Source organism: Mastacembelus armatus, chromosome 16, assembly GCF_900324485.2.
Source record: "Mastacembelus armatus chromosome 16, fMasArm1.2, whole genome shotgun sequence".
Taxonomy (NCBI): domain Eukaryota; kingdom Metazoa; phylum Chordata; class Actinopteri; order Synbranchiformes; family Mastacembelidae; genus Mastacembelus; species Mastacembelus armatus.
The window spans coordinates 18515591-18540723 of NC_046648.1; the positions used below are offsets into that span (position 1 = coordinate 18515591).

Genomic DNA, 25133 nt, shown 5'->3' on the forward strand with positions numbered 1-25133 from the left:
TGTCTCCACTGCACCTTCTGCTCACTGTGATTCAACCTTTCTATCACAAAATAGACAGATACCCCATAGGAGCATGACACAGCATTAATACTTGTGCTGTGGTATCAGTACTTCAAGCCCATCATTAGCTATAGACCAGGTTCTGCAACACAGGTAACAAGCTGGTTATAAATGTGGCTCCACTCACACCAGATGTTAATGACTACTATCACCACACACACACACAATGTGAGTGACTCACAGGAGTCATTATCATTATGAGGCAGAGTGTGTATGTGAACACAGTTGTGGCCGCAGGGAGTAGCAGAGAGTCCTCAGCTCCAAACTCTTATAATGGCCCCTTAATGTTCCAGGCTGGATCTGACTCAAATCTCATATTTATGGGTCTTTCACATTCCCTCAACCCTCACACTAGTCTTCCTACACTGCTAGACTGGAGCAGTTTGCGTTCCTTAGGTAGTTCAGTTTATTTGGTGAGCTTCATTTGGGCAGCCAAGCTTGATCCATTTCAGAAATATACTAGTAAGAAGGCTGTTCGATTTGCACATACAGTTTCTGTAGTTGGACTGTGCAGGGACATTAAGAAGTTAGATCTGTGCAATTCTGTTGAAGGATAAAAAGGAATGAAATTTCACCCATTTACTGATTTTGCTGTACCCTTGAACTGAGATTAATCAAGGCCACTACACACAGACACACACACACCTACAGATATAGATACATGTGTGTGCATCTGTATAGATATATGTATGTGGTAAGGGGCAGGCTGGGTCAGACTACCAGTGTCAGGGTGGGTCCATGTAAGGTCTGGAGTGTGTCAACGCCTGACTGATGAGACAAGAACAGGTGCAGTGCAGGAACAGCAGCTGCTGCAAAACACACACCACACACACCACACACACCACACACACCACACACACCACACACACCACACACACCACACACACCACACACACACCACACACACCACACACACCACACACACCACACACACCACACACACCACACACACCACACACACCACACACACCAACAATGAATGCCACATACAGAGGGCAAAGGAGAAAGAGAGGTACAGTGAGATGCACAGAACTACAGATTGGCAGCGAGAGGGTAAGTTTCCTGACTAATCAGCAGACACATCCCAAGCAGTTTGTAGAAGTAAAACCTAAACATGCAGTGAAAACCATACAGAAATAAAATGCAGTATATTCACTACCCGTCTGTCTTCATTGACCATTGAGAGAAAACCACTGATATGCATTAAATACTCTGTTCTTATGCAGTTCACAACATGCCCCTGTACACAGACGTTAATCCACCAGCTATGAAAATATTTTTGAACAATTCATAAAATACAAATTCAACATGAAAGACTGGTAATGTGTTTTCATCACATGATGTTCAAAGTCTGTATATTCGTTAAACTGGCTGTACTTTTGATTCAAGAGGGATTGTTCTGTTACTGCATCTCCACTAAAGACGGAGTTTTAACTGAGTTTGTAAGACTAATGATAAGCATAGTCAAAGAACCAGTAACGAAGTTCACAAGACCCTCTAAAAAAAACTTTTTTTTTGCCCAATAGTACATGGACAGCAGTACTACAAAGCACTGTACCAATTACAGCAATCAGAGAACCAGATGAGTCCTGAAAATCTGCTCTGACTGTTCAGAGGCCAATCAAAAGCAAGTTGATAACCAAGGTCTATTTTGTTCCACAGATGATATCTGGGCCTCTAATTGGAGTCAAACACCATAAAACACATTTCATTGATGATCAAACTGGGTTCTTCTGTTTAATGCCTGTGTGTTTTATGAGGGTCGTGTGTGATACCTATATGTGTCCGGAAGGGAGGGGGTTGTTGATTAATAGTGAGATAGACTGATCCCGGATGTGCAGATGCCACACGCTAAGCCCCTGTGCCGTAATTACATGATATGGAGTGGCCTGTCTGTCTTGCTGTCTGGGCTTGTACCGATGTACCACCTGAGTGGAAGTAAAATTCACACCTGGGTCCCTGCGGCAACACACGACCTACCACAAACATTCAGATTGTAGTGAGTTGTGGAGGCCATCTGAGTCTCTGTGTTTTACCCTTTTATTTATTGGCACTAAAACCACCAGCTACTGTGAGTCTATTATGGAGAAGAGTGAAGAGACTGAGCAAAGGAGAGACTATAGGGGGAAAACAAGTTTTATTAGATGTTAGATAAGAATCTTGTAAAATTTTCATTGTCCTGCTCTCAGTTCTGTAAAATTTTTGTATTCACTACATTTGTCTTCCTCCCGTCAGCCTGCAGTCTCATGATTTTTATATCAACCTCCTTGCTTGAAATCTGATTCATCCGTGTTTGATGTGTACAGCCCACCTTGAAAGACTGTAATGCGATTAGCACTTAAAACATTGTTAACTTAATTTGGATTCATAAGTTGAAATTCATTTAAAGTGAGTAAGGAGACACAGAGGACACAGTCAAAAGAAGAGAACAGGGACATGAGATTAGAAGAGGTCTGATGTTCCCAGGGACCCGATGTTGACGTAATGTGTCTGAGTCAAGAGTACAAGCACTTAGCCTGGGTACACATTCAGTGCTATACACTCAACAATATTAACATATGTGCATCCTACTCAATGCCAAAAAAAAAAAAAAAAAAAACAACAAAAAACTGCAGAGCCCAAAGTCATCACAATGTTCAATGGCCCTGCAAGTAAAGTCTGTGTTGTATTAGAGCAGAGGGCAACATCATGTAGCTGCAACATATAAATCATGGCTTTATTGGTGTGTGTGTGTGTTGTATCATCTAATGGTAGTTTAGGAGCTCAATGCAAACAGTGTGAAGTGGGCTACAAGGTCAGCCCCTCACATGGTCTTTTGTCTACCCGGAGATTCCCCCTCACTTATCCTGTTGTTCCAGCAACAGGGCGAGAAGTCAACCCCATTCAAACACGAGAGTTGAGAGATGTGTGGTCAGTGGTTGTGTTTGTGTGGGGGCTGCGACGGGAGTGGGTGTGTTTGTCCTCCTAGAACATGAGGCAGTGAGTCAGGAAAAGAAAATGAGGACAAAGATAGATGGTAGGAACAAGAAGGGGAAAAAAGTCACAAAGAAAAATGGAGATAGAGTGCACAAGCAGAATATAAATTTGCTGAGCTGATATTGCAGTCTTCTGCAGAAGCAATGGTTGAAAAAAATAAAACAAAGCCAAACCATTTCATAAAGAGATTATAAACAGAGCTATGAATAGAGTCTTGTGAGCTTTAGTGCTGTGCAAGTACTTCTGCAAAAGTAGCTTTGATATATTGTCTCATCGGGAATCCAAAAAATTCTGAGTGCCCTTCTCCACCGGAGTTTGCTGACAAACTGAGCTCACACAGGATATCTAGGTCATTTATAAAGCTAATATCTTTTAGCTGACACAATCTGGTGCCATTATATGTGATTCCATTAACAGTGAGTTAGCACAACAGGAGCCAGTGTCTTGCTCCCATTAGAGCTCACATTTAGGTCTTAACACAGTGATGGCAACAAAGAAAAAAAGCAAGGCCAGAGTGGTGAGACTGGATAAAAATATCAAGCAGAATTTCATTACTTTCTGAATCAAAGGGCACAAAACAGAGAGGGTCTGCCAATTACTGCAGTATGTCTCTTCCTGGCTGCCTTTCATTTTCAGGACAAACTCAATTTGACAAAAGAGTGTGTGTGTCCTGATCGACTGAGAGATAACCCAATCACTGGATGTCACTAAAGGGGCATAGATGAGAAAAGGTGTTAATATTTAATGTTTCGGGGCCCCTGAATCTGGGTCTCCTTTCCCTCTTCTCCCTCTTCCTTCCATTCCTCTCGCCTCAGGCACTCCAATTAACACTGCCTGTCCTTTTCTTCCCCCTCCTTCCCCATCTTTCTCACTGTACCCTCCTTCCCCGAAACACAACCACTGGCAAAAAATAAAATTCAGAAACAGGAGGAGAGAGGAGCAGGAATGGAGGGATTGGGCAGAAAAAAAAAACGAGGAGGAGCAGCTGCAGAGCGATGCAAAGTTTGGATGAGAACAAGGTGAATGAGAAAATTAAAGTGGCTCAAAGAAGTCAACAAGCAGGCACAGGGTAGACTGATGCAAATGCAAGCATGGGCACAAAACACAGGGAAAGTGTGCATGAGCAGAGGACTTAAATTGGAACAAAGGAGAGGCAGAAAACTGAAGAGAGGGGAGGGAGGGCTCCCCCATGTGTGTTTCAATTTCCCTCAGTCTCTACCTATTTATCAAGGTAAATGACTTGCTTTAATGGGCTAGAATGATATGCAGTGTTTGGCAGAGGCAATCTGCTTGCATATGTTACCGCTAATGTTATTGGCGTTGATAATGGAGCATCCTAATGAAATGGACTCGATGGTGAGCAAGGCAGTAGAAATTATGAACTCCTTTCAAACCCGCCTATAAGGAACGAGGCAGCAATGAAAAGATGATTGATGGCTGACAAAAAGACTGACAACCAAGGTGGTGCAAAATAGAGTATCCTAAATACAGATTTACTTGATTTATAGGTTTCTACATGGCTAAATAGAGTTTGATAAAGAGGAGGGGTGTATTGTACAGCATTCACAGCACACATCCATGGCTATGCTATTTCAGACATTTCACCATCTTGAACGAGGATATTCCAGATTTTGCAAACATTGGGTGTGGTATTTTACGTGCTTCAGTATTCCTTTCTCTATTTCCCTGAGCAGTGATCCATGAATGATTTCTTGAAAACGTCCTCGTCTTCATCTCTTTTTAGTGTTTATAAAGACACTGCCGATATGAAAGTTTATGAAAAGAAAAAAAAAAATGGAAAAAGTAGATGGTATTGAAGGGAAACTGTCCTCAGAATTCATTGTCCTTGTCTGTTTTTATGATGGGAGAAATGTGGCTGCAGGTTACATGGAACGAGTGGCAACAGAGCTGTGCAGAACAGGGTCACTGCTGTCATGTCAGTGGATATCGTTTAACAGAGGCCAGACGAAGACTTGTGTCTACTGTAGCAGTTTTTGTGACATTTGGACCTGAGGAAATACGAAATGCTCACAGCTTATTACGGACATGTCTTAAGACTTGACATGACAGATATGTGTTTCACTTTCAGTGACTCCAAAAAAAAAGAAAGAAAAAAAAAAAAAAAAGTCAGTGCTGCTCTTACATTACCGCTGTTTGTTACTCTAATTGTTTCATGTTTTAAAAATACGACCGTATTGGCACCTCTGTCTTTACAGCCAGGACAGATCGTCAGAGTGGAGAGCGAGGACGAGGAGAACAGCTGACTCAGAGTTTGAATAAGGGGAGAGACATTAAGACTATAGCTAATCTCACTAAAAGGGTTAGGACAAAGTGCTGCTGCCACTGCCGTCTCTCTTGCTTCCCCCTCTTTCTCTATCCTGGAATCAATTCATTCTGCACGTCATTTCCCTGCACACTGTGCAGATAAATACTGAGCGTAAGGTAGCTCTTATGCCCATTTACTGAAATAAAACACCCATTGAAATGTGGTCATTATATCACGTGTTTGTGTATGTGTGTGCCCCTGGGAATACACTGACTGAGAGGTTGTGTTTGATTATGATTAAAAAAAAGAACAGACCCAGACACTTTTGTTGTAGAAGGAAATAAGATTTGAGATAAGTTTTAAGGTGAGGAAAAGGTGAATTTGGGCCAGTGTATCTCTCCAGGTCTCAGATTTCCGCTCTGGACACTGCTGCCAGACACATTAACACACACAAGTAAGGCTGCAGGCTGTATTAGGGCTGTCCTGCCAACCCATGTGTATTTTAATACTGATGAGTGCGGGGATGAATGTCTCCAGTTCTATTTACAGTAGCCTATTTACAGTAAGATTAGTGTTACATTGAAAAACAGAGCGAACCACGCGCACAAACACACCTGCCTGCCCTTCATATCTCCGCCTCTCAATTCCTCAAACACGCTGCTTCCCGGTGCAACCATTTTTTTTTTTTTTTTCCCAGCAGTCATCTCATGTTGAATTGTAGCACCCAGGTGGTTTATTGGCCTGACAAAAGGCCTGTTCCTGAGTGGATGGGTTAGATACACAGTGCACAAGAAGAGGTAAACAAAGGGCAGGAACACAGGGCATATGGGTAAATAACACAGAGATGCCACTGCACTTTGCTTGTCCATCTTACTTCTTGTGAAAATTACATTATGAATTCCAGCTTTAGACTACAGCCTTCCCAAAAATCACATAAAACACATCTTTTACTCCCTGCTTGGAAATAATACTGGAAAATGAGAACAACAGAATGATGTGTTTGATCATGCAGGTTTAACCAGGTGAGACTCAGACTGTCTGTCCAATTTCTTTACTGTTATTTGCCAACTGAAAAAGAAAAGTTAAGATTTAACCATTTTCCCCTTGATTTGAAACCCTACTGTGGATAACGACCAAAGAATGTTAGAATAGATGCTCCAGTAAAATATTATTTTTGAACCTAGTCAATATAGTGTGGAAAAATTCTAACATTTCCACATTTGCCTTTATGTGACCCATTAATTGAAATGCTGACAGTGTTCTGTATGCGTTTTTTTTCTATCGATTTTCTCCACTAAGAAAATCGCTCTGCCTGCATTATCTCTGTTGCGTCCTGTTTCACCATCTTTCTCCTGCTCTCTCTTGTCTCTCATTCTCTCTCTGTGGGAACACTGAGTAGTACTCTGCCCATCTCATTTAGAAACAGCCCTCCCTTCACTTCTAATGAGCCTTCATTTTGGCAGAAGAGGGAGAAAAGCCAGTGAGAGGAACGCCATTCCCACTACTTCAGCTGACAGCAGTTTCCTCTTGAAGCCCTCTTCTAATACCCACATGGGACTACAGAAGAGAGCTAGAATAGGGAGAAAATGGTGGAACAAATGGATATCCACTCTCCCTATTAGCCTCCATTATCCGCAAGCATCATTTCATAACTAGCAGCTAACAAGGCTTCTGTGTATGCGTCCATGCCCTTGTTACATGTTCAAATGTGGGCACTGGTTGAGCTAGGACACACAAATCTGGTGTGGACAGCTCAGAAACCAGAGAGAATTACTCTTCTTTGTGCCCAAGCTGAAATACGAGAGCAGTTGCTGAATAAAGTAGGTCTTATAAGGGGCGAAGGCGCTCCTTAGGGGGCCAGTCAGCCGGGCGTGACAAGCCGGTACCGCTGTAATGAGATAACAGGCCACTGAAGTACGCGTTGATTCATTGCTCCTTTCTTTCCTTTCACTACATCCCTTATCCCTTTGCTGTTTTCTTATCCCTCCACTGCGCTGTTTTTTTTTTTTTAAAAAAGCAGGCCATCGTGCTCAGCAGGCTGGTAAAGCCGGTGTGTCAGGGACAGATAGAGGGATAGTGAGGAATGGGTAAACACTCTGGCAGCGAGATACGGGGGGGGATAAAGGAAAAAGCCACAAGAGTGTGGAAATGAAAGCTTGAAAAGCAGCGTGCCTCTTTGTGTGTGTGTGTGTGCTCCTGTTTACATATTCAAGTGCATGTAAACAGGAGCTTGGATCCTGAATTCAAACATGGTCATAGAGAAAAAAACAGCACAGATGGGAGGAGAAGGAGTAATCAAGAGATAGACAGAGTGTATATTGTATGGGTCACTGCCTCCAGACATGCTGGGTAAAGCCCACCTCCACTCCTCAGCCATCACAACATTACCCCTGCACCTGCCCTTCAGCCCCTCTCTCTCCCTTCTTTCCCTCTAACCCCTCCTGTCTTGGACAAAGAGTTTTATACTGTGTTGCCAGTGTCAACACAGTGAGACGCTGAGAGATATAGGACACCTCAGCTAAAAGGTGAACTCCGTCATTGTTGATAGGAATAAATGACCTGGCAAACTACCTGAAATAAAACCCTCACCACATGTTTTTTTTTTTTCCAACTAGGGTCAATTCATTAAAACGTCCACAGGTCAGCTGACATATTTTTCTTTATACGCCCACAATAAAAAACATCTTTGGAAATGGTCTGAGTATTAAATCTGTGTTTTCTTATAATGTACAGGTAGATTTATAGTTATAATAGCAAGACAGCCAAAGCTATGATTTCATCTAAACGACATGAGCTGTCTGCCCGCCTGGGCTATCAACACTTGCTGTCCCAAAACAGCGTATAAGCCGGAGATTTAGAACGGTCTGTCTAGCCCTAAATCTGTAGTCTCCTGCTTGGCATACCTCACACACAGAGGACTGAAATACATACACACACACAGAGAAACAGACTTACTACCTTTTGATGCCCCACCTCCCACCCCCATTCCTTCTCCCTTGCCTTCCGTCTTTTTGCCTATTATGGCGGATTAACTTATAATGCTTGGATGAACTTCAGCAAGTGGGGGGTACAAAGTCACACATCAATATACACACACAATTGCTAGCTGGCTGGCAGATATGGTCACAAGCCCACTGGCACAGACACATGGAGCCTTCTGGAGAACAGCAAGACACACGAGGACATGCACACACATAAACACATTTACATACAGGAACCAGAGTTCCATGCTGAAACAGAGTGAAAGGTGCAGAATCCAAACCAAAGCTGCTATTAATCCCCCTGATCCCTCGGAGATAGAATAATTCAGAGTTAATTACTATTCTCCACCATGCCTCTCTGTCAGTTACCTGATTTCTAAATCCTTTAAACTCTCTCTTTCTCTCAATATGGCCAATATTTGAATATACTGTCTACTGTAGATCCTTCTTTGTCTTGTCTTCTGCATTTTTTGTTTGTTTGTTTTTCCTCATGCTCCTCTTGTGCCTCTGCAGACTCTTTTACACTATGTCCTGACAGGGTAAAATGCGAAGTAAATATGGTTATGAGCCCTCTCTCCCTTTCAATTTTCCTCTTTGACACACATGCAAACATACAGGTCTTGGCAGCAGCTGACAGTGTCTGGCACTGAGGTTGTGTCTTTCTGTTTGGAGTTTGGAAGCACAGTGAGTTAATTAGAGTGAAGAGGAACCACATGGCTCGCTGACTGACTGACTGACTGACTGACTGACTGACGTAAGACTGGCTGAGAGGCTGAGGGACCTACTAACAACACTGTAAGGTGTTAGCTGTAAAGGAAAATGTACACCACTGTGCACACATTGCTACCTGCAATATATTTATAGATATAGAGAGCAACTCTACACTTATTTGTATGCAGACAGCTTTCTCAAAAATCTGTCTCAAAACAATGGTGTTTGCATGCAGATAACTCATTATAAAAATACCATTTGTAGTTTAAAAGCATTATACATCATTACCTATGTCAAACTGCATTATCTTCTGCGTCTCATGACATTTTTTTGCATGTGAGTTGCACATTTTAAACATTCCCACAAAGTTGTTTCTATTTTCTGCACGAACACTTCAAGACAGGCCAGTAGATAAGCTGGAGACAAGGAGATAGCGAGGGGCTAACAGTCATCCATACATGGGAAGGGTGAGGAGAGAGAGAAAAAAAGCTTGTTATGCACACACATATTTACCCACCCAGAGAGGCTATTTCAAATATCGAGCAGCATATGGACAGAGCAGACACCCATATCATAACTGGCATGCAGATCATTTAAGTTAGCGAAGTCCCGCCTGTGTCTTCCAGCATTCCTTGCTAATCTGCACCACAATGGCACACCTGTCTTCTCCTATTCTCTATTTCCTCCACATACAGTGGGGGTTTGAAAGGGAGGGCTGGAGGGGAGCTGTATTAACCATATTTATGAATAAACAGCTGACCCATCTTCTCTTTTAATTTTCTCTTTCTTCATGCATCTCCTTATCCACCTTCAATCCTCGCTCCTCATGATCTGTTTCCATAGGGAGTGGTCTAGAGGAGTAATGGTTTGTCTTTGCTTTACAGGGACTATATGTTACCACGGTAACAGATGTCGAGGTTATTGTCATAGCTAGCCAGGCACTATTGGGGAAAGTGGGAAGGAAGGGGGCACAGGGGGAGTTTCTCTTCAGGGGCAGGGGGAGGTCAGACATTGGAACAGTGCAGGCCAGGGGGTGAATAACTAAAGCAGTGGGCAGGCGAGGTAGATAGGTAGGTCACATTATTATTGATTGCTTGACATTATGTGGACAGCAGGGGACTTTGCAGAGACAGACGAATAAATTGTGGCTTGACATCAAAGTCAGGCTGCTGACATTGAGCCTAGAGGGGACAGAGACTGCTCAAGGCTGGATTAGAGCATACACATAGCCACGCACAGACACAAAAATAAACAGGCCATGAGCATTGTGCACAAGCTACCTGAAAACTGAAACTTGTTAAGAAAGAGCTTCAAAATGAAAAAGACAGAATCAAACAGGAGGAAATATGAACCATGAATAATTTCAATTCCAAGCTCAGATTTTTATGAAGCCACTTCTCATAACTTGGACATTTTTCTGACTGAGACACCAAAAATGTCTTACTCATTTGCATATCAAGGCTCACCAGAGGTTTGCAGAAGGTGCACTATTCCAATCTGCTACCCAGTGCATTTTTCCCCATTCATTAATGCTTCATTAAATTATTATTCATAGCCTGGATGATGATGTGATTAGAATAGAAATGGGAGACAACAGACAAAATAATTAGGGAAATGAAGCTAATATTTAAATATTCAACATTCAATCTCATTTTGACTAATTCCAGGGACACTCGTCTGGTGACTCTGAAAACAGATAATATAACTATCAGTGGAACAAAGTCGTCTGGGGAGATAACATAAGAATCATCCTGTTTAATGCCACGCCTGGTGCAGACATTTCATCTGTGGTCATCAGACCTGACAGAGGGCACCATCTATCATTGTCTGCTAAGTGATTGACCGCCCTATCTAGATGGCTATCATCTAACCTAACAAGAGGCCTGATGATAACATCTGGAATGTATGAAACCTGAGAGAGACAAAACATTACATGTCTCAACCTGCACAGACCTGGTCGAGACACTACAGGGCTGAGGAAGATGTGTGGGATGGAAGGATTTGGGGGGTGGGTTGGGGGAGACAAAAATAGAGGGGTGTCAACATGGGTGGAAAACAAAGACATGTTATGGGAGGGAGACAAAAAGAAAAGAGGGTGGTGGGAGTACTATGACTGAAAAATGTCTCAGCCATTCACAACCCCAGCTAGGTTTAGAATGACCACTATGACTATAACACTGTCGGAATTTCAAACTGGAAAAAAAGAACACAGAATTACCATTAACTCTTCTCTCCTTTTCTAGTACAGATTACCACAGTCATAATATGTGATGCTGTTGACTTCCCATGAGATCTCACACCAGACGCAGCCGTGGTTACGCTTCCTATTGAACCTACACACTCACACGTTCACAAATAACCATTCAAATATATACATCTGTAAAGTTTGGTGTTTCATCAATACTATGGCACTTCTTAACTAAGCAAGAGTGTGGCATTCGATTAAAATTTACTAACAACACTTCTGTTGAGGGATTAAATGTTTAAGTGTTTTACTCGGATTCCATTGTGAGGATTTGCTGCTTTATTCCATTTCACAACATTGTAAACTGAATGCATTTAGATTTTGAACTCGTGATCAAACAATCACATGTGACTTTGGACTCTGAATACTTATGATCAGCCTTTATCTCTATGTTTTCACATTTGAAAAAAAGAATCAAAAGGTAACCAAAAAATAACAGCAACTCATAATTAGTTGTTATGATTCTGACAGATGTCTTTTGTCCAACTGAGCTACCACGTTTACAGCATATCTATGATCACACACCTACATGCGCTATCTCTTTGATAAAAAAAAAAAAAAAAAAAAAAATGCATCTCTGTTTTCTATGCAAACACACGTCACAGTTCCAGGCAATACACCATATCAAACAAAGCAACAGATTTACAAAGTTAGACTAACTCAGAAAACAAATTATGACAAGAAGATTTGAGTCTGACAAATAAAGTGACTGGCTTTGATAGGAAGAAAGCAAGAAAGAAAGCACACCAAGGCAGTGACATACAACTGGCATAAAGTTGTAATGCTAATCATAGACATACCAAGATCAAAGGAAAAATGAACCACAAGAAAGGAGTGTGTCATAGTGTCCTTGTATCAGTTTAATCATGGCTGCTGCATACCAGGGAGGTAGACTGTATGAAGAGTGATTTGTTCCTTTTGTAATTAATAGATTGTTTCCTAGAGAAACACTGCCTTTGACTAAGGTCTACATTGATGTTTTAGCTGAATTTTAATGGTTATATACTTATAAATGCAGAATGCAGGTAGGTGTACACACCAGCGCTGCAATGTAAAATAAGGGTTTAACTCAGTAGTTATAATTACAAAAAAAAAAAAAAAAAAAAAAAAAAAAAAAAAACACGCACACACATTCTTCCCCAAGCTTGTGCTGGAAAGAAAACTCTGGTTTCGGTCTAAATAGATGATAAACATGTAAGTGTTTACAGAAGCTGACTGTGCTGGTAGCCAGTGTTTGTGCTGTGTGTATCTATGTACATGCGCATAAAAAAAAAGGAGGCTTCTGGAAGTTCATAGGGGTGTTGAAGTTCAACTATCAGCACCTCTACCACCCTGGCACCACCTCATCCACTTTCTCCATCTTTCAGCATCTGGTAATAATATAGAGATGTTAAAACATATAAATGTAAAGCCAGGGAGAGAAGGGTGAAAAAGCATGGATCGAGGGTTAAGGGTGGAGGAGGAGGGGCAGGGCATGGTGGTGTGGAAAGAAGGGCAGAGTATGCCAGAGGGTAGAGAATCGCAAACTGCCTGTTTTTTTCTTTTTCATTTTAAAAAGTTAGTTAATAATGGGGAACACTACAAATTACTTTTAAATCATAATACAATAATCTCAGCATTCTCTACATTGAAAGCCAACAAATCCCTTATGAGCAAGCGCTTGTGACGGTGAAGAGGAAAAACTCCCTTTAATGGAAGAAACCTCCAGCAAAACCAGGCTGAGTCTGGGCGGCCATCTGCCTCGACCAATTGGGGTGAGTGGATAGAGAAGAGAGAAAAGAACAGCGACAATAAACAACAAATAGACACTGCAGGTTGGTGGGGTCAGTAGCTCCACATTAGGAATATACAGCTCCAGGACCAGGGATATCTGAAGAGAAGTTACCATAAAAAATAGAAAAGGAAATAAGAAAACAAATGAAAAGAATAGAGTAAAGAAAGGAGTGAAATTAAATACATTCTGCATAAGTGGACGTATGTGATCTTATGATGCTTCAGCCTGTGAGTGGGGGATGGATACTGAAAAACCAAATCAAGATAAAAGCAAACATGACAGTACTGAACTTGTATCAATTAGATGATCTCAACGGCAACAGTGCTGCGTTGCTGGACCTCTCATCACCATCATTCATTTATTATTCATAAGACCAGGTCCAAACTCATAGGCCTGTTTATAAAAGATGCTTTTTTTGAGGACAAGAATGCTATTCTATTTACACTTACACATTTTTTCCCCATTGTTATGATGAGTCTATTTTTTCAGACAATACCTTTATACGCCACTAAATGTCAATTGAAAACAGTATGCTTTTGTAGTGCCTTGGTTAGAATTACACACATTGTGCAGTTGGCCTGGGAGCCCTGAGGCAAATTTTGACACTTATGGTAGGCAAGAGCAAAAAGGGGGTTTGCAGAGGCAGGCAAAACTTGCCCATACAGGTACACAGCAGGAAGGGATAGAGTGAGGGAAGAAGGCAAGAGATGGGAAGGAGTGGGGAGGGAGGTAGCTGTCAAATTCTGGAAGAGTTGAGAAGTACTAAAAAAGTGTGAGCTGAGGAATGTGGAAAAAGAAGTAAGCCAAGTTGACGGACAGGAGACGTGGAAGCTGTCTATCACCAGCAGCTCTCTGGAATTCTCCATGACTTCATCTCCAGGCAGAAAGGTAGCTCCGGGCCAGAAAAGCCTACCCTCTCTCTCTCTCCATAATGAGCTGTGAGCCACAGGCTGAGGTGGCAGGTGAGCCACCAAGACACATAGAGGTAATACTTGGACGCCATGCTCTAGCTTAAGTTTCAGCCATGCACAACTGAAAGCAGATGGGCTCAAAAGACCAAGTAGATTGGGCACAGTGTGTTCCCCACATTAGAGAGACATTATATACATTTCGTATACTAACACCCAGATGCTCACCATCCTCTACTGGTATAAATCACATCAACATCCATAGCATTCTGTAAACAAGTGGCCACATATGTGAGATATTCCACAAAAGGCACATTCAAAAAAAAAAACAACCATTTTATACAGATAAAATAAAGTGCTACAGTAGGGAACTAATATAACTGAGCTGCAGGACTGCACTATTTTCCCACTGTTTTTGTGTTGAGTACGGATGCAGGAAGTGAAGTTGAACACGTCCTCACCAGTCACTAAGAAAAGAATCCAAAAAGCATGTCTAAATAACATACAGTTATTGGCATTACTTAAAATAAATTCTGCAATACAAACTACTCTTCCCACACACATGCATAATAGACCTATGTGAAAACAACAGATAACAGCTTCTGTATTTATCTGATAATTCATCCAGTTTTGGACTGTACCGCACCCGTAGCCAGCTGCTCCAAACAAACAGAAGCACTGCAGCGTTACTGGCTAATATGGTTTATGAGCAGACCTGTGGACCGGGCCTGGCTCAAGCTGATATGGGGACTTGTTTCCACGGTCCAGAGCCAACCAGCCAATCATTTGGATATTGTTTCATGTTTGTACTGGAGGTTTTGGCTGCCCTCTGTGAGTCAACTGACTGATAATCCACTGCAGGGGCTCAGACCACATAGTCAACTGGGAACAGAGTCAAACAGAAAGAAAGAGCAGAGAGAGACGGAAGAACAAGGATGTGGTGTAAGAAATAGAATGACAGAGACAGAAATCTGAGAGTGATTGCAAAAATAGCAGTTCAGAGAGGAGGAACCAAGACAAGTAGCACAGGGACGGGTAGGGACACTCACAAAAATAAATAAATAATGAGTGCACACAGAAAGGTGTGCAGACAGTGTTATCAGTGGGTCATGCAAGATAATCTTAGGCCTATGACCATCCAGATGTCTCTCCTAGTTCTCCTTTGTCCTGTTAAATATGCTTGCCCTGCCCATGGGAGACAACAAAGAGAGAGAAAAAGAAAGAAGCACAGTGTGTGTTTGATGAAGGACAGGAGGTCCAGTACTGATACTTAGATGCAGCCAAAGAAAGGGAGGAGAGAACAGGTGGACAGCAACAGGAAGACAAATATGCCATTGTTTGGCTGGTACCAGTGTAACCATAAGTTCCATGTCAATCTCTCAAACTGCTTCCAGCATTTAGCGTCTCTCAGTGAATGTGAGTTAAGAGTTAGCATTAGCTTGGGTTTAATGCTGCACACTGTGCTTTGCCCTGTCATGCCGATGGTGGGCCCTGCTTTGATGCTCTCCTGAACCGTTACACCAACTGCCTCTAAACAAGTGCCAAATGGACACCCATACACACACGCACAACAGATGGGGCGAGGTGGGGTGTGTGTGTGTGTGTGTGTGTGTGTGTGTGTGTGTGTGTGTGTGTGTGTGAGAGAGAGGGGGCTGCAGGAAAGGATGTAGGCGGTGGATGGTGTTTTTTTTTTTTGGCTAGCTTTACCTTAACTTCCTTGCCAAGTAAAGCAGGCTCTAACCCTGACAGCATGGATCATGTGACCAGCTGCTAGGATCCACAGCCATAGTGGCACAATACAACATGATGCAATGAGGGAAAAGAAACAGGAAGAACAAAATAAGAATGAAAACACATAAAAAGACAATGGAGGTGATGTTACATGTAAGTAAGTGTAATTAAAGCTTACCTAACCCAAAAATAAGAATTTGGAGACATAAAGACCCTCTAATAGTCTAGAACAAAAGATGAAAGGGAGAAAAAAAAAGCAGAAAATGTCAGAGACAAAGCCTATATGAAAGTCAGACTGTGGAAAGCGAATGAAAGGGAAGAGAAAGTCAGTTCGAGCCATGCACGGCCATTCAGTGCACTGGTGGGCTCTCCCAAAAAATCACCGCTGTCCCATCACCAGCTGGTACTGCCATTGAAGTGCAACTGGACTCACATACACACACACCTATTTATAGCCTCCATTAAGTCCGGATTCCAGTTCTTCTTGGGGTTGTGGTAATGTTCACATGCTCCTAACAGTTCTGACTGCTCTGAGTGACGGGTGGCCACACACACAGCTGAGCCCTGTCCCACACCCAGTGCTAACTCCTTTTTGTCAGTCACACACACATTCTGCAGTGTTGGTCTAGTTAATGGAGTATGCATTCCAGGAACACAAGCAAACAGCCAGACACCCTCCTGACATGTATTATGGACATACACACACACACACACACACACACACACTTAAATATTCACCCATGTGTGCACAACCACACACAGGTTAAACATCAACTACCACTGTTGGTCAGGTTCTCCCTTTCTCTGTGCCTCAAAGTGCTGCCTTGCTTCACTCCCTTCACTCTACACCTCCTCTGCTCTCTGCTCCCTTCTCCATTCTCTCTGCCTTGTGTGTAATGAGCTCAGGATTAATACTTGCATTCCAACAGCCAACAGGAATGCACCATATCTAACAATGTATTCTTGTTCAGGTGCACAGAGAAAGACTCCAATGAAAAATACAATAGGAAGTGGTGCCTTGATGAGTCTCAGGGGTACAGTACGTATGATCTAAGACACTTTATAATTTGAGATGAACACAGAGTTGAGTGGATACTCACGCTGCTTCTAAAACTCAAGGGCAACCTAAATACATAGAGTGTATCATAGTAAATCACTCAAGTATACCACTTGTTAACAGTGTCTTTTACATACTCTATACTGAGCCTGTGATGTCTGCTGTTTATTCTGTGATAGATATATCTCTGCTATAGTGGACTGATTATCTGCATCACATGGTAATGATAGTTTCATTTTAAAAAGTGGTCTAAAATAAGATGCAACGATTAGTCAATTTCTATGTTTTATTGTACTTTACATAAAATTCATTAAGGCATGACTGGCCCTAATGTAGTGGATTTCATTGTAGGAAAATATTCTTAATAATATAATGATATTGATTTCCAGCCCTAAGTAGAACAGAGAGAAAATGAAAAGCAGCGACATACTGAATGCTCCATCATCCTCCCATCCTCCCTCTGCCTGTCCCCCTTTGTCAGGCCTCATTATTGAACATGTGTCCTCCCGGCCCCAGCCATTAACCAACCCCACCCTCACACGCCGCTTTCAATACACAAGCGTGCACACGCATGCTCACACGCACACACATATGCACACACTATGTGCAGCACACACAGCCAAACTGCTAAATGACATGAAGGGTCGGTCCACTTTCATCATTCTCCACAGAGACAAATCTTGGAGCATGTGTGTGGTTGATGTGAGTGGGCACTGGGATCAAAGAGGGGTCCTCCAAGCTGCCTGTCCTGGACCTCTAAGCCTCATTCAATAATCCATACAGCACCCAGGAAAGGCCAGATATCTACCAAACTCATCTTTCATAAATACTGCAGCATAAACATACATTATATTCAGTTGACCTCTGCTTGATAATTATTCAGTATGAATGATAGTTAACTCAATTTATTGTTACTGTTGCAACATGCCCGCCAGGCAGAAGGCAAGATGGTCTCAAGGCAAAACACTGGGTTATAATTACTTTAGTCGATAATAACAAGAGGCAAAATTAGTTAGGTACACTATAGGACTAACAATAACTATCTATCACGTTTGTTGTTCTAGAGATTGCTCAGACATGTAATTGGGAATCATTTAGCTTGATGGAGTCATAACCCAATTGAACACTATTGATTTTGGATTAAATATTTATATGGACAGGCTTGTATTTTTTTTTTCCTGCTAGACTGAATCAAAAATGATGCTATGAAACCCGACTCTTTGTATTACTGGAATATGGACACAACTTTTGAAATTGCCAGAGGGGAAAAAAAAAAAAAAAGCACAATGTATAATGTTTCTCTTTCTACGTCTGCTGCGCCAAACTGATGCAACTTTACAAATACTGTTACAAAAGAGGGAAGTGATGTCTGATCCACTGTGTTTATTCAAGCTTTTTCTCTTCAAGCTATTGAGATGATTAGAAAACAGATGTCAGGTGGATGCATTTCTTTTGTGTAAGCTCCTAGCAGGAGAGCCAGATGAGGAATGGCAGGTGAGACAAGCTTATTAGAGGAGAGAGACTGATGGGTGTGGGAGATGTAGAGATAAGAAAATACAGTGATAACTGATGATTTGGAGACATGGGCACAAAGTAGGGTGTGGTAAAAGAGACTGACTAGCAAATTCCAGGGAGAAATGTAACTAAAAGTGAAAAACAGACTCACAGTAAAGTTAAGAACAGGATGTGACTCGAGGAGAACATTAACAGTCAGAGCATGGTAACTTTACCCCACTACTCTTCTCTTTCAAAGTCAAGTTCACACAGGCAGAGTGTGAGAAGTGAAGGCAACTTTAGTGCTGTGGTCGTTGTTTCAGAAGGGCTTTGGTAAGTGAAACCTCAGTAAAACAAAGAAGAGTTATGTCCTTACGGCAGTTGCCTGACTCGGAAGCCATGAAAGCTGACACTGGATCTGCATCGTGACGGCTCTCAGGTAATGCAGGGAAGCCACTTTTCTCACAAATATAGACATGATGTAATATCAGACATCCAACACATAGAACCAAACATTTGCATTGTAACATAGATACCACCTCTGAATCTCACACAACCCCTCTTCCCCTCCACCACCTTCTGCTCCTCCTCTTCCTTCCCAGCACGCAGGATTAATGTTACCACTCCTGTCTCCCAGGTCCCCCCGGCCCAGTTAAAGCAATAAGACCTCATTGTCAAACAGTGACCAGTCTCACAGGAGAGGTTAACCACTCCCGCTTAACCATTAACTAGATTAAAGTCAGGGGGTGCTCAGGAATGTTCTCTGACAGATGGAAAAAGGAGATTGGACATGAAAAGTGGTTTCAAAAAGTAATCAATGTGGTTTTGGTCCACCTTGTGGCAGCGGTTTCTGCAAATTTGCTCACATATACACATGCGTAAATACATGTACACGTATGTAAACACGGAACAATCTGTAGGCTGGTGAAGTCACCCTCTTCTTCTGGTTATCATTATAAGATCCAGATAAGGAAGGAAAATACTCTTTGAGGCTTGATGTCATATTTCTGAAACCACTCCCTAAGAAGAAAGAATTACTGGATCAAAGATGCTTTGAAATATCTGTCCATAGCCTAATTAGTATTTTGGAGAAAAAAAAAATTTCTGAACTCTGAAAATAAAAATAATCTAAAACTGGGAGGCAAACCAGCTAAATTCTTGGTGCCTTCACCACCAAGTGACTCTCTCCTTCCCCAGCACCAAGTCAAACCAGTGGTGCAGAAAGAAAAGAGGTGGTAATGGAACCTAAGTGTGTGCATGTGTGTGTGAAGGAAGGAGGGTGGCAGTACTTTTTTGGAGGGCTGCATTCAACAACTGCTGCTGAGGCAACTGTTGATGTCTGAAAAGCAACAGCTTGCAGGGCTCCCAGAGGACACTGTGCCAGCCAACAGTCAGATGGAGGGTTTAGGGTTAGAGGGGTGCAGGGGTTAGGATTTCTTCTTCACTGCCAGAAAACGGATCTCCTTGGCCCCAGATCCAGGCTTTTCCACGACATTCCCCATTCTTGATTGGTATTCCTTAATCCTGGAGTTCTCTGCCTGTCTGATCCGCACTGCTGCTATCTCTGCCTTTATCGTTTTTGTTCATTTCATCCTTGCTTTATCACTACGTGATTGATCAAAACAGCTGGACTGGGTACAAGAGGAGTAATGTAAATGCCATTTACTGTTGATGTAGGGCATCATACTTTCTTGATTGTTTTTATTGCATCAATTGTACAATGCATGGCTAAGAGCACTCAAACCAATCTGCTTTGTATATTCCAACAACAAACATACTGAGAAACAAAGGCTGTTAACCACATCTTGCTACAGCACTAAATAGATTGGTGGCACTTAACCTCGTTTTCTGAAAGAGCTCTGTGAATTTTCAATTTTGCTCAAACTCCCCCTTCTTCACCCACTGAGTACCACTCCCATTACATACACAACTGTACAGACAAGGACACACGTGCAGAAACACAGAGCCACTCAATGCCAAATTTGAAATTAACCATCACCATCATCGCCCCCGAAACAAGGCCGCATGGTGGCAACACAATAGTCAACAATAATCATCTCTCATCCCCTCCCTTCCTCTCTGCTTCCTTCCTTCACTCCCTGCAACTCCCACTAATGACAAGACAGCATCCTCACAGCAACAGACCAAACCAAAACAACTTCTAACCAGGTTCTTTCCTTTCTTTTTAATATTCATGTCATGTCAAAGCCTCGTGTTTACACCTATGAAAGTACTTTACATCAATATTCAAACACAGTGGGAGAGTCGAGACATCACACTGGAATGCGAGAAACAGTGAACATGCCAAGTGGGGGAGGATGGTCATTCTTATTTTAAAAATCATTAATAGTGGTCATAAATCTACCATGGACGTGCCCTAAGGATGGGTGTAACAGCAAACAGAGCCCTCTCTCCCACTACAACACAGCAGGCAATCTCCCTGATGCTATGGAGGGTCATTAAGTGTGAACACACAGGTCTACACAGGCAAAGGTATGCAAAGACAACATGGTAAATCACAGCAGGCAAACACACACAGAAACACAACTGGACAGTGAACGACCTACTCTAAAGTGTCTTTGTAAAGGACAAAAAAAAGAAAATGGTGGTTGAGAGACACAGACCAAGACAGAAGCAGAGTCAGAGAGACAAAGATGGGAAGTACAGGGAATGGCTTTGGCTGTGCTGCTTTTAAAGCTCTTGTGGAACATGAGGATGAAATAACTCCGGGATAAACTTTTTCCATCTCCACCATGAACCATTTTTACTAATTGACTTCAAACCAGGATGAAATGCATGCATGCAACCCACCATCTGCTAATGCCCAGTTTCATACCAGTGTTGACTGCCAGCTCACCAGCCAACATCAATGCTCTCAAACTGCTATAATTGCCTTTAATGTGTCAATCACAGCAAATAGTAAACACTAGTGGCTATGTAAAGAGCTGATGAGCTCAACAATTATTAAATGGACTTCCTCACATAGGTCGACCTGAACGTGCCTTTTGTTTTTCCTGACTAATGTTTAACTGGTGCCCCCTGCTTGTTGTCCTAAATTTATCCTGGGCAAACCAGAACAATGGACAGACATCAGCCGTGCACCTCTAGGAGTGCCTGTGAGATGTTGAGATGGACGCAGTATTGTGGCTGTTTGAACAAGGATTACTGCCAGTGGCTTGTGGTGTGAAGGGGGGCTTAAAGTGAGAAAAGGAACCCCTTTCCCATAGAATTTGAAGAGAAGACAAACACACACATTACAGAGCAAGCTCTAACATGTCCAGAGGAATGCCCCTCATTCCATTTCTATCTACTCAGTCACTGTCACACACACACACATCCATCTACAAATAGAGGAGAATGAATCACCTCAATAATTATGACCGCCACCGTTCTATGGGCCACTCCCCCAAAGGCCTAAATGACAAGGAGGCAAATATGGACTTGCTGTCCTAAAGCAGCCACTATCAATCTGTCAAGGTTTCCAGTGTTTCCATAAGTATACTTACTTACATGTGCTATATATATATATATATATATATATATTTTGCATTGGAAAAACATGTCTATTTTTGAACAAAACTAATACTACCTGAGTGCCCCAGGACAGATGTAAAGAGGTCCCTGGCTTTTATCTCCTCATGGCTAAATGGTTCTTTTTCTGGCCTAATACCATAATAATTACACAACTGCAGGGGGTGCACTTTTGATGCAGTGCTGGCAGGAGGGCCAGAAATTAAAAGTGAGGAAGTGACTGTGGGAATTAAGGTTGCGATAGACAAAGAGGCTGACGCTGCATGTTAGTGGCTAACACCTTGAACTCACCTGATGCTTGTCACAACGATTCTTTCCACCTGTTCCTGACCACTTTGGAGTCACTACAGTTTAGCTCAGACTCATTTGACCATTTGATTCTCCTTTTCTCACTTAATGTTTAACCTTAATGTTAATTTGTTCTTTTCATCATCCAAACATGCAAAAATTAAAGTTAAGAACAAATACTGCGGTTCACGAGTTGCTTTTTTTTGGTCAAAAACCTGCACAAAAAGGTTTTTGACATCTTCTTTCCAAATACATAGAATTAGGCAGTTGTAATTCATTTTCAGTTTCATTATCAGACAGTTTTCAGCAGTAAAAATGAACTTTGACATGCTTCTGCTGGTGATGCCTCTGCTGTGAGGGAAATGCCAATGGCATCTCAGGAGCGAAAAACAGGAATGATTGTCAGCATGTGTTGGTGAGAGGGTCAAAGGGTCCTGGGTACAGTGAAGCTAAGCACCCTGGGGTGCCCCAAGTTGCCAGGAATCACATATTTGTGTGTCGCAACTACATACATAAAACAAGCTAGTATGATAGGCACAGGAGAGGAGAGGAAAGGATCTATGCTTTACATGTCTATGTTGGACACAGACATAGCTGGAAGTTGCATGCATGTGTCCAGTAATAGTGAAAATGTGGATCTGTGTGACAGAATCCCACTGAGACACAACAAGAGCTGCTATTATTAGACAAAAATATGCTAGGGGTGAGGAAAGGAGAGTGAGTTCAGAAAAACAGAGATCTGGCAAGGTTTTGTAGACTGCATACTGCAGACAGGCATGAGGGGAACAGGGTGAGCTCAGCACCTGGAACCAAGCCTTTAAATCAGTGCACCACAGCTGTACACAGGGATCTGTGATCTACACTGCATCCATCAATTACAGGGCACTTTTTCAGTAGACACCTGTTAAAAGGCTCCACACAGGACAGGCCGACAGACAGCAAAGCTCATCAACTGTCTCTAAGGGCAGAGACGAAGGAGGGGGGCGATTGTAAAATAAGATCTGCGGAATGTAGTGGCACAATTAGAAAAAGATGGAGAAAACCAGGACATGTTAGTGGTCAGTGCCAATACAGAAGAAGTTCTGTTTTAGATTAGAAGAAAAACAAAAGAAAAGCTGAAGAAAAACGAGAAATACACTATGGTGCAGTGAGAACAGGACAGCCAGAGAGAAAAGATAGTGAGCATAGAGAGAGAGGGGAGTTAACTAGGGACACAGCCCCGCCCTTTACCTCATCCTGCTTCAAATCACTAAGTGCACAGGCAGGGAATTAGAAACAACATTCACAGCATTTCCTGCAAATAAAAAAAAAACAAAAAAACAAAAACAAAGTACAGTATAACCTCACTAACCCCGTGAGACTTAACCAGCGAGATAAACAAGTACTACTACTGTTGAGGTCAATAATAGACCACAACAGCTCCTTGAAATAATATGTAATGGGTTTTGGTTGGTAACAACAAAGTTTTCTCTGACGAAGGTGATCTGACTTAGTGGCTTAGTCTCTGTGGCAGCACCCAGGGGTGCTCAGGGTGAGGCGCACTGCCAGCACAGAAGACGCAGATCAGACATCAAAGCGCAGCAAACTGCAACAAATTAGCCAGACAGAGCAGCAATGGACGAGACACATGGCTCGTGGGCAAATTGTCTCCAAAAATCAAAGCTCACTATTTCTCACTGTTAAAGGGCAAAACGCTGTTTTTTTTTTTCGTTATGTGGATTTATTAATAGAGCTACATATTACACACACATGGATTTTATTTTGGCAGTTCGATGTGTTTTATTGTGGGCTTGTAGGTTCTAATGGACTGGCAGCGGTTTTCAGAGGGCAGTCGTGGTGTGCCGCAGTTCTGTGCGCACTCAAGTAAGGCACAACTATCCTGAAGAAGAGCCCTCCATTAACCCTTAACACCTCCCATCAGTGTTTATGAGCAGTACGCTCCACCTGATGGTTCAACAGACTAAAGGCTTTTGTAACTACTCAGCTACTGTTGAAATAAACGCTCCTTTCGATAAATGTCGATTGCGGAATAAATGCGCTTTTAGCACCTGCTATCGACGTGTGCCGCTTTATCTGCGCAGCCTGTAACAGGTTTCTCAAGGAAACAGCAATCACAACCAAGCTACACAATGTTTTATTGACCACAACAACTTCACGAGTCGCTTCTAACTGCGGCATGTACGGACAGGTTTGCGCTGGAAGCTGCGGACCTCTGAAACTTGGGAGTCCAGGAAAGAGGAAAGTAGAAATCTGCAGCCTGGAGCCACGAAAAAACCCGAAGACGCTCCGGGAGCAAAAGCATGACAAAATCAGCAGGAGGAGAAACAGGTTACTTTCTAAAATAGCGGAAAGTATCACAGAGTCTTACCTTGAAATGCCCAGAGGAGCAAGGTGCACAAGAGCGACGCGCGTCCGAAAGCTATCCCGTCCATGGCCCCGCTTTTCTAACTTTTTTCAAGTCAAGTATTCACTTTGTCTTTGGCTGTAAATTGTGGTAACCTGGCAGCAGAAAGTCTTCTTTCTTCTTTCTGTGCTCCAAAAGCTTTCTGGCTCTCACTCTCTCTCTCTCTCACTGCTAAAGGAGTGTCTCTCTCTCCCTCATACACACACACATACACACCGAAATCTGATGCTGGTGGCAGTCTTCTTGGTTGATATATTTGCACAAAGAGTGACCCCCCCCCTTCTCCTCCTCCTTCTCCTAAAGCAACCCCCCTCCCCTCTCTCTCTCTCTCTCTCAGTTGCAGTAAAAAGACCTGCTTGACTAATCGTGCAATAAGTCCACTGGGGCCCTCAGGATTTCTTTAAAGAAACTTAAAAGTGATTTTATCATGAGACTTTCTGACTCAAACAACAAAAATGCATCGCATAGACAAAATAACCAAAGTTTTATCAGAGTGATATATACACATTTCAGAGCAAAAATTGAAGTATTGAAGTGTAGAAGCTCACATTCATATAAAGTTGATATAATATCTCTATTCTGTGCCTGCAGAAAAGAATATTAGTTTTTGACTTGTTTGATTTTACAGCTTTTAATTTACTTTTTTTTAACTACAAAAATTAGAGGCAATGACACAGCACTGAAAAACAAATATTAGCTATAATTAA

At 42.3% G+C, this 25133-nt stretch overlaps 1 protein-coding gene across 1 annotated transcript in view; it reads right to left on the bottom strand.

Moving 5' to 3' along the window:
- The window catches only part of bcam (basal cell adhesion molecule (Lutheran blood group)), a 43114-nt gene extending 18449 nt beyond the window's left edge, over window positions 1–24665 (bottom strand). The window contains exon 1 of the mRNA XM_026317705.1: window positions 24391–24665. Within this exon, the coding sequence (XP_026173490.1) occupies window positions 24391–24454 (64 nt within the window). The 5' untranslated portion in view covers window positions 24455–24665. The remainder of the gene's footprint in view (window positions 1–24390) is intronic.
- Between the last annotated feature and the right edge of the window lie 468 nt (window positions 24666–25133).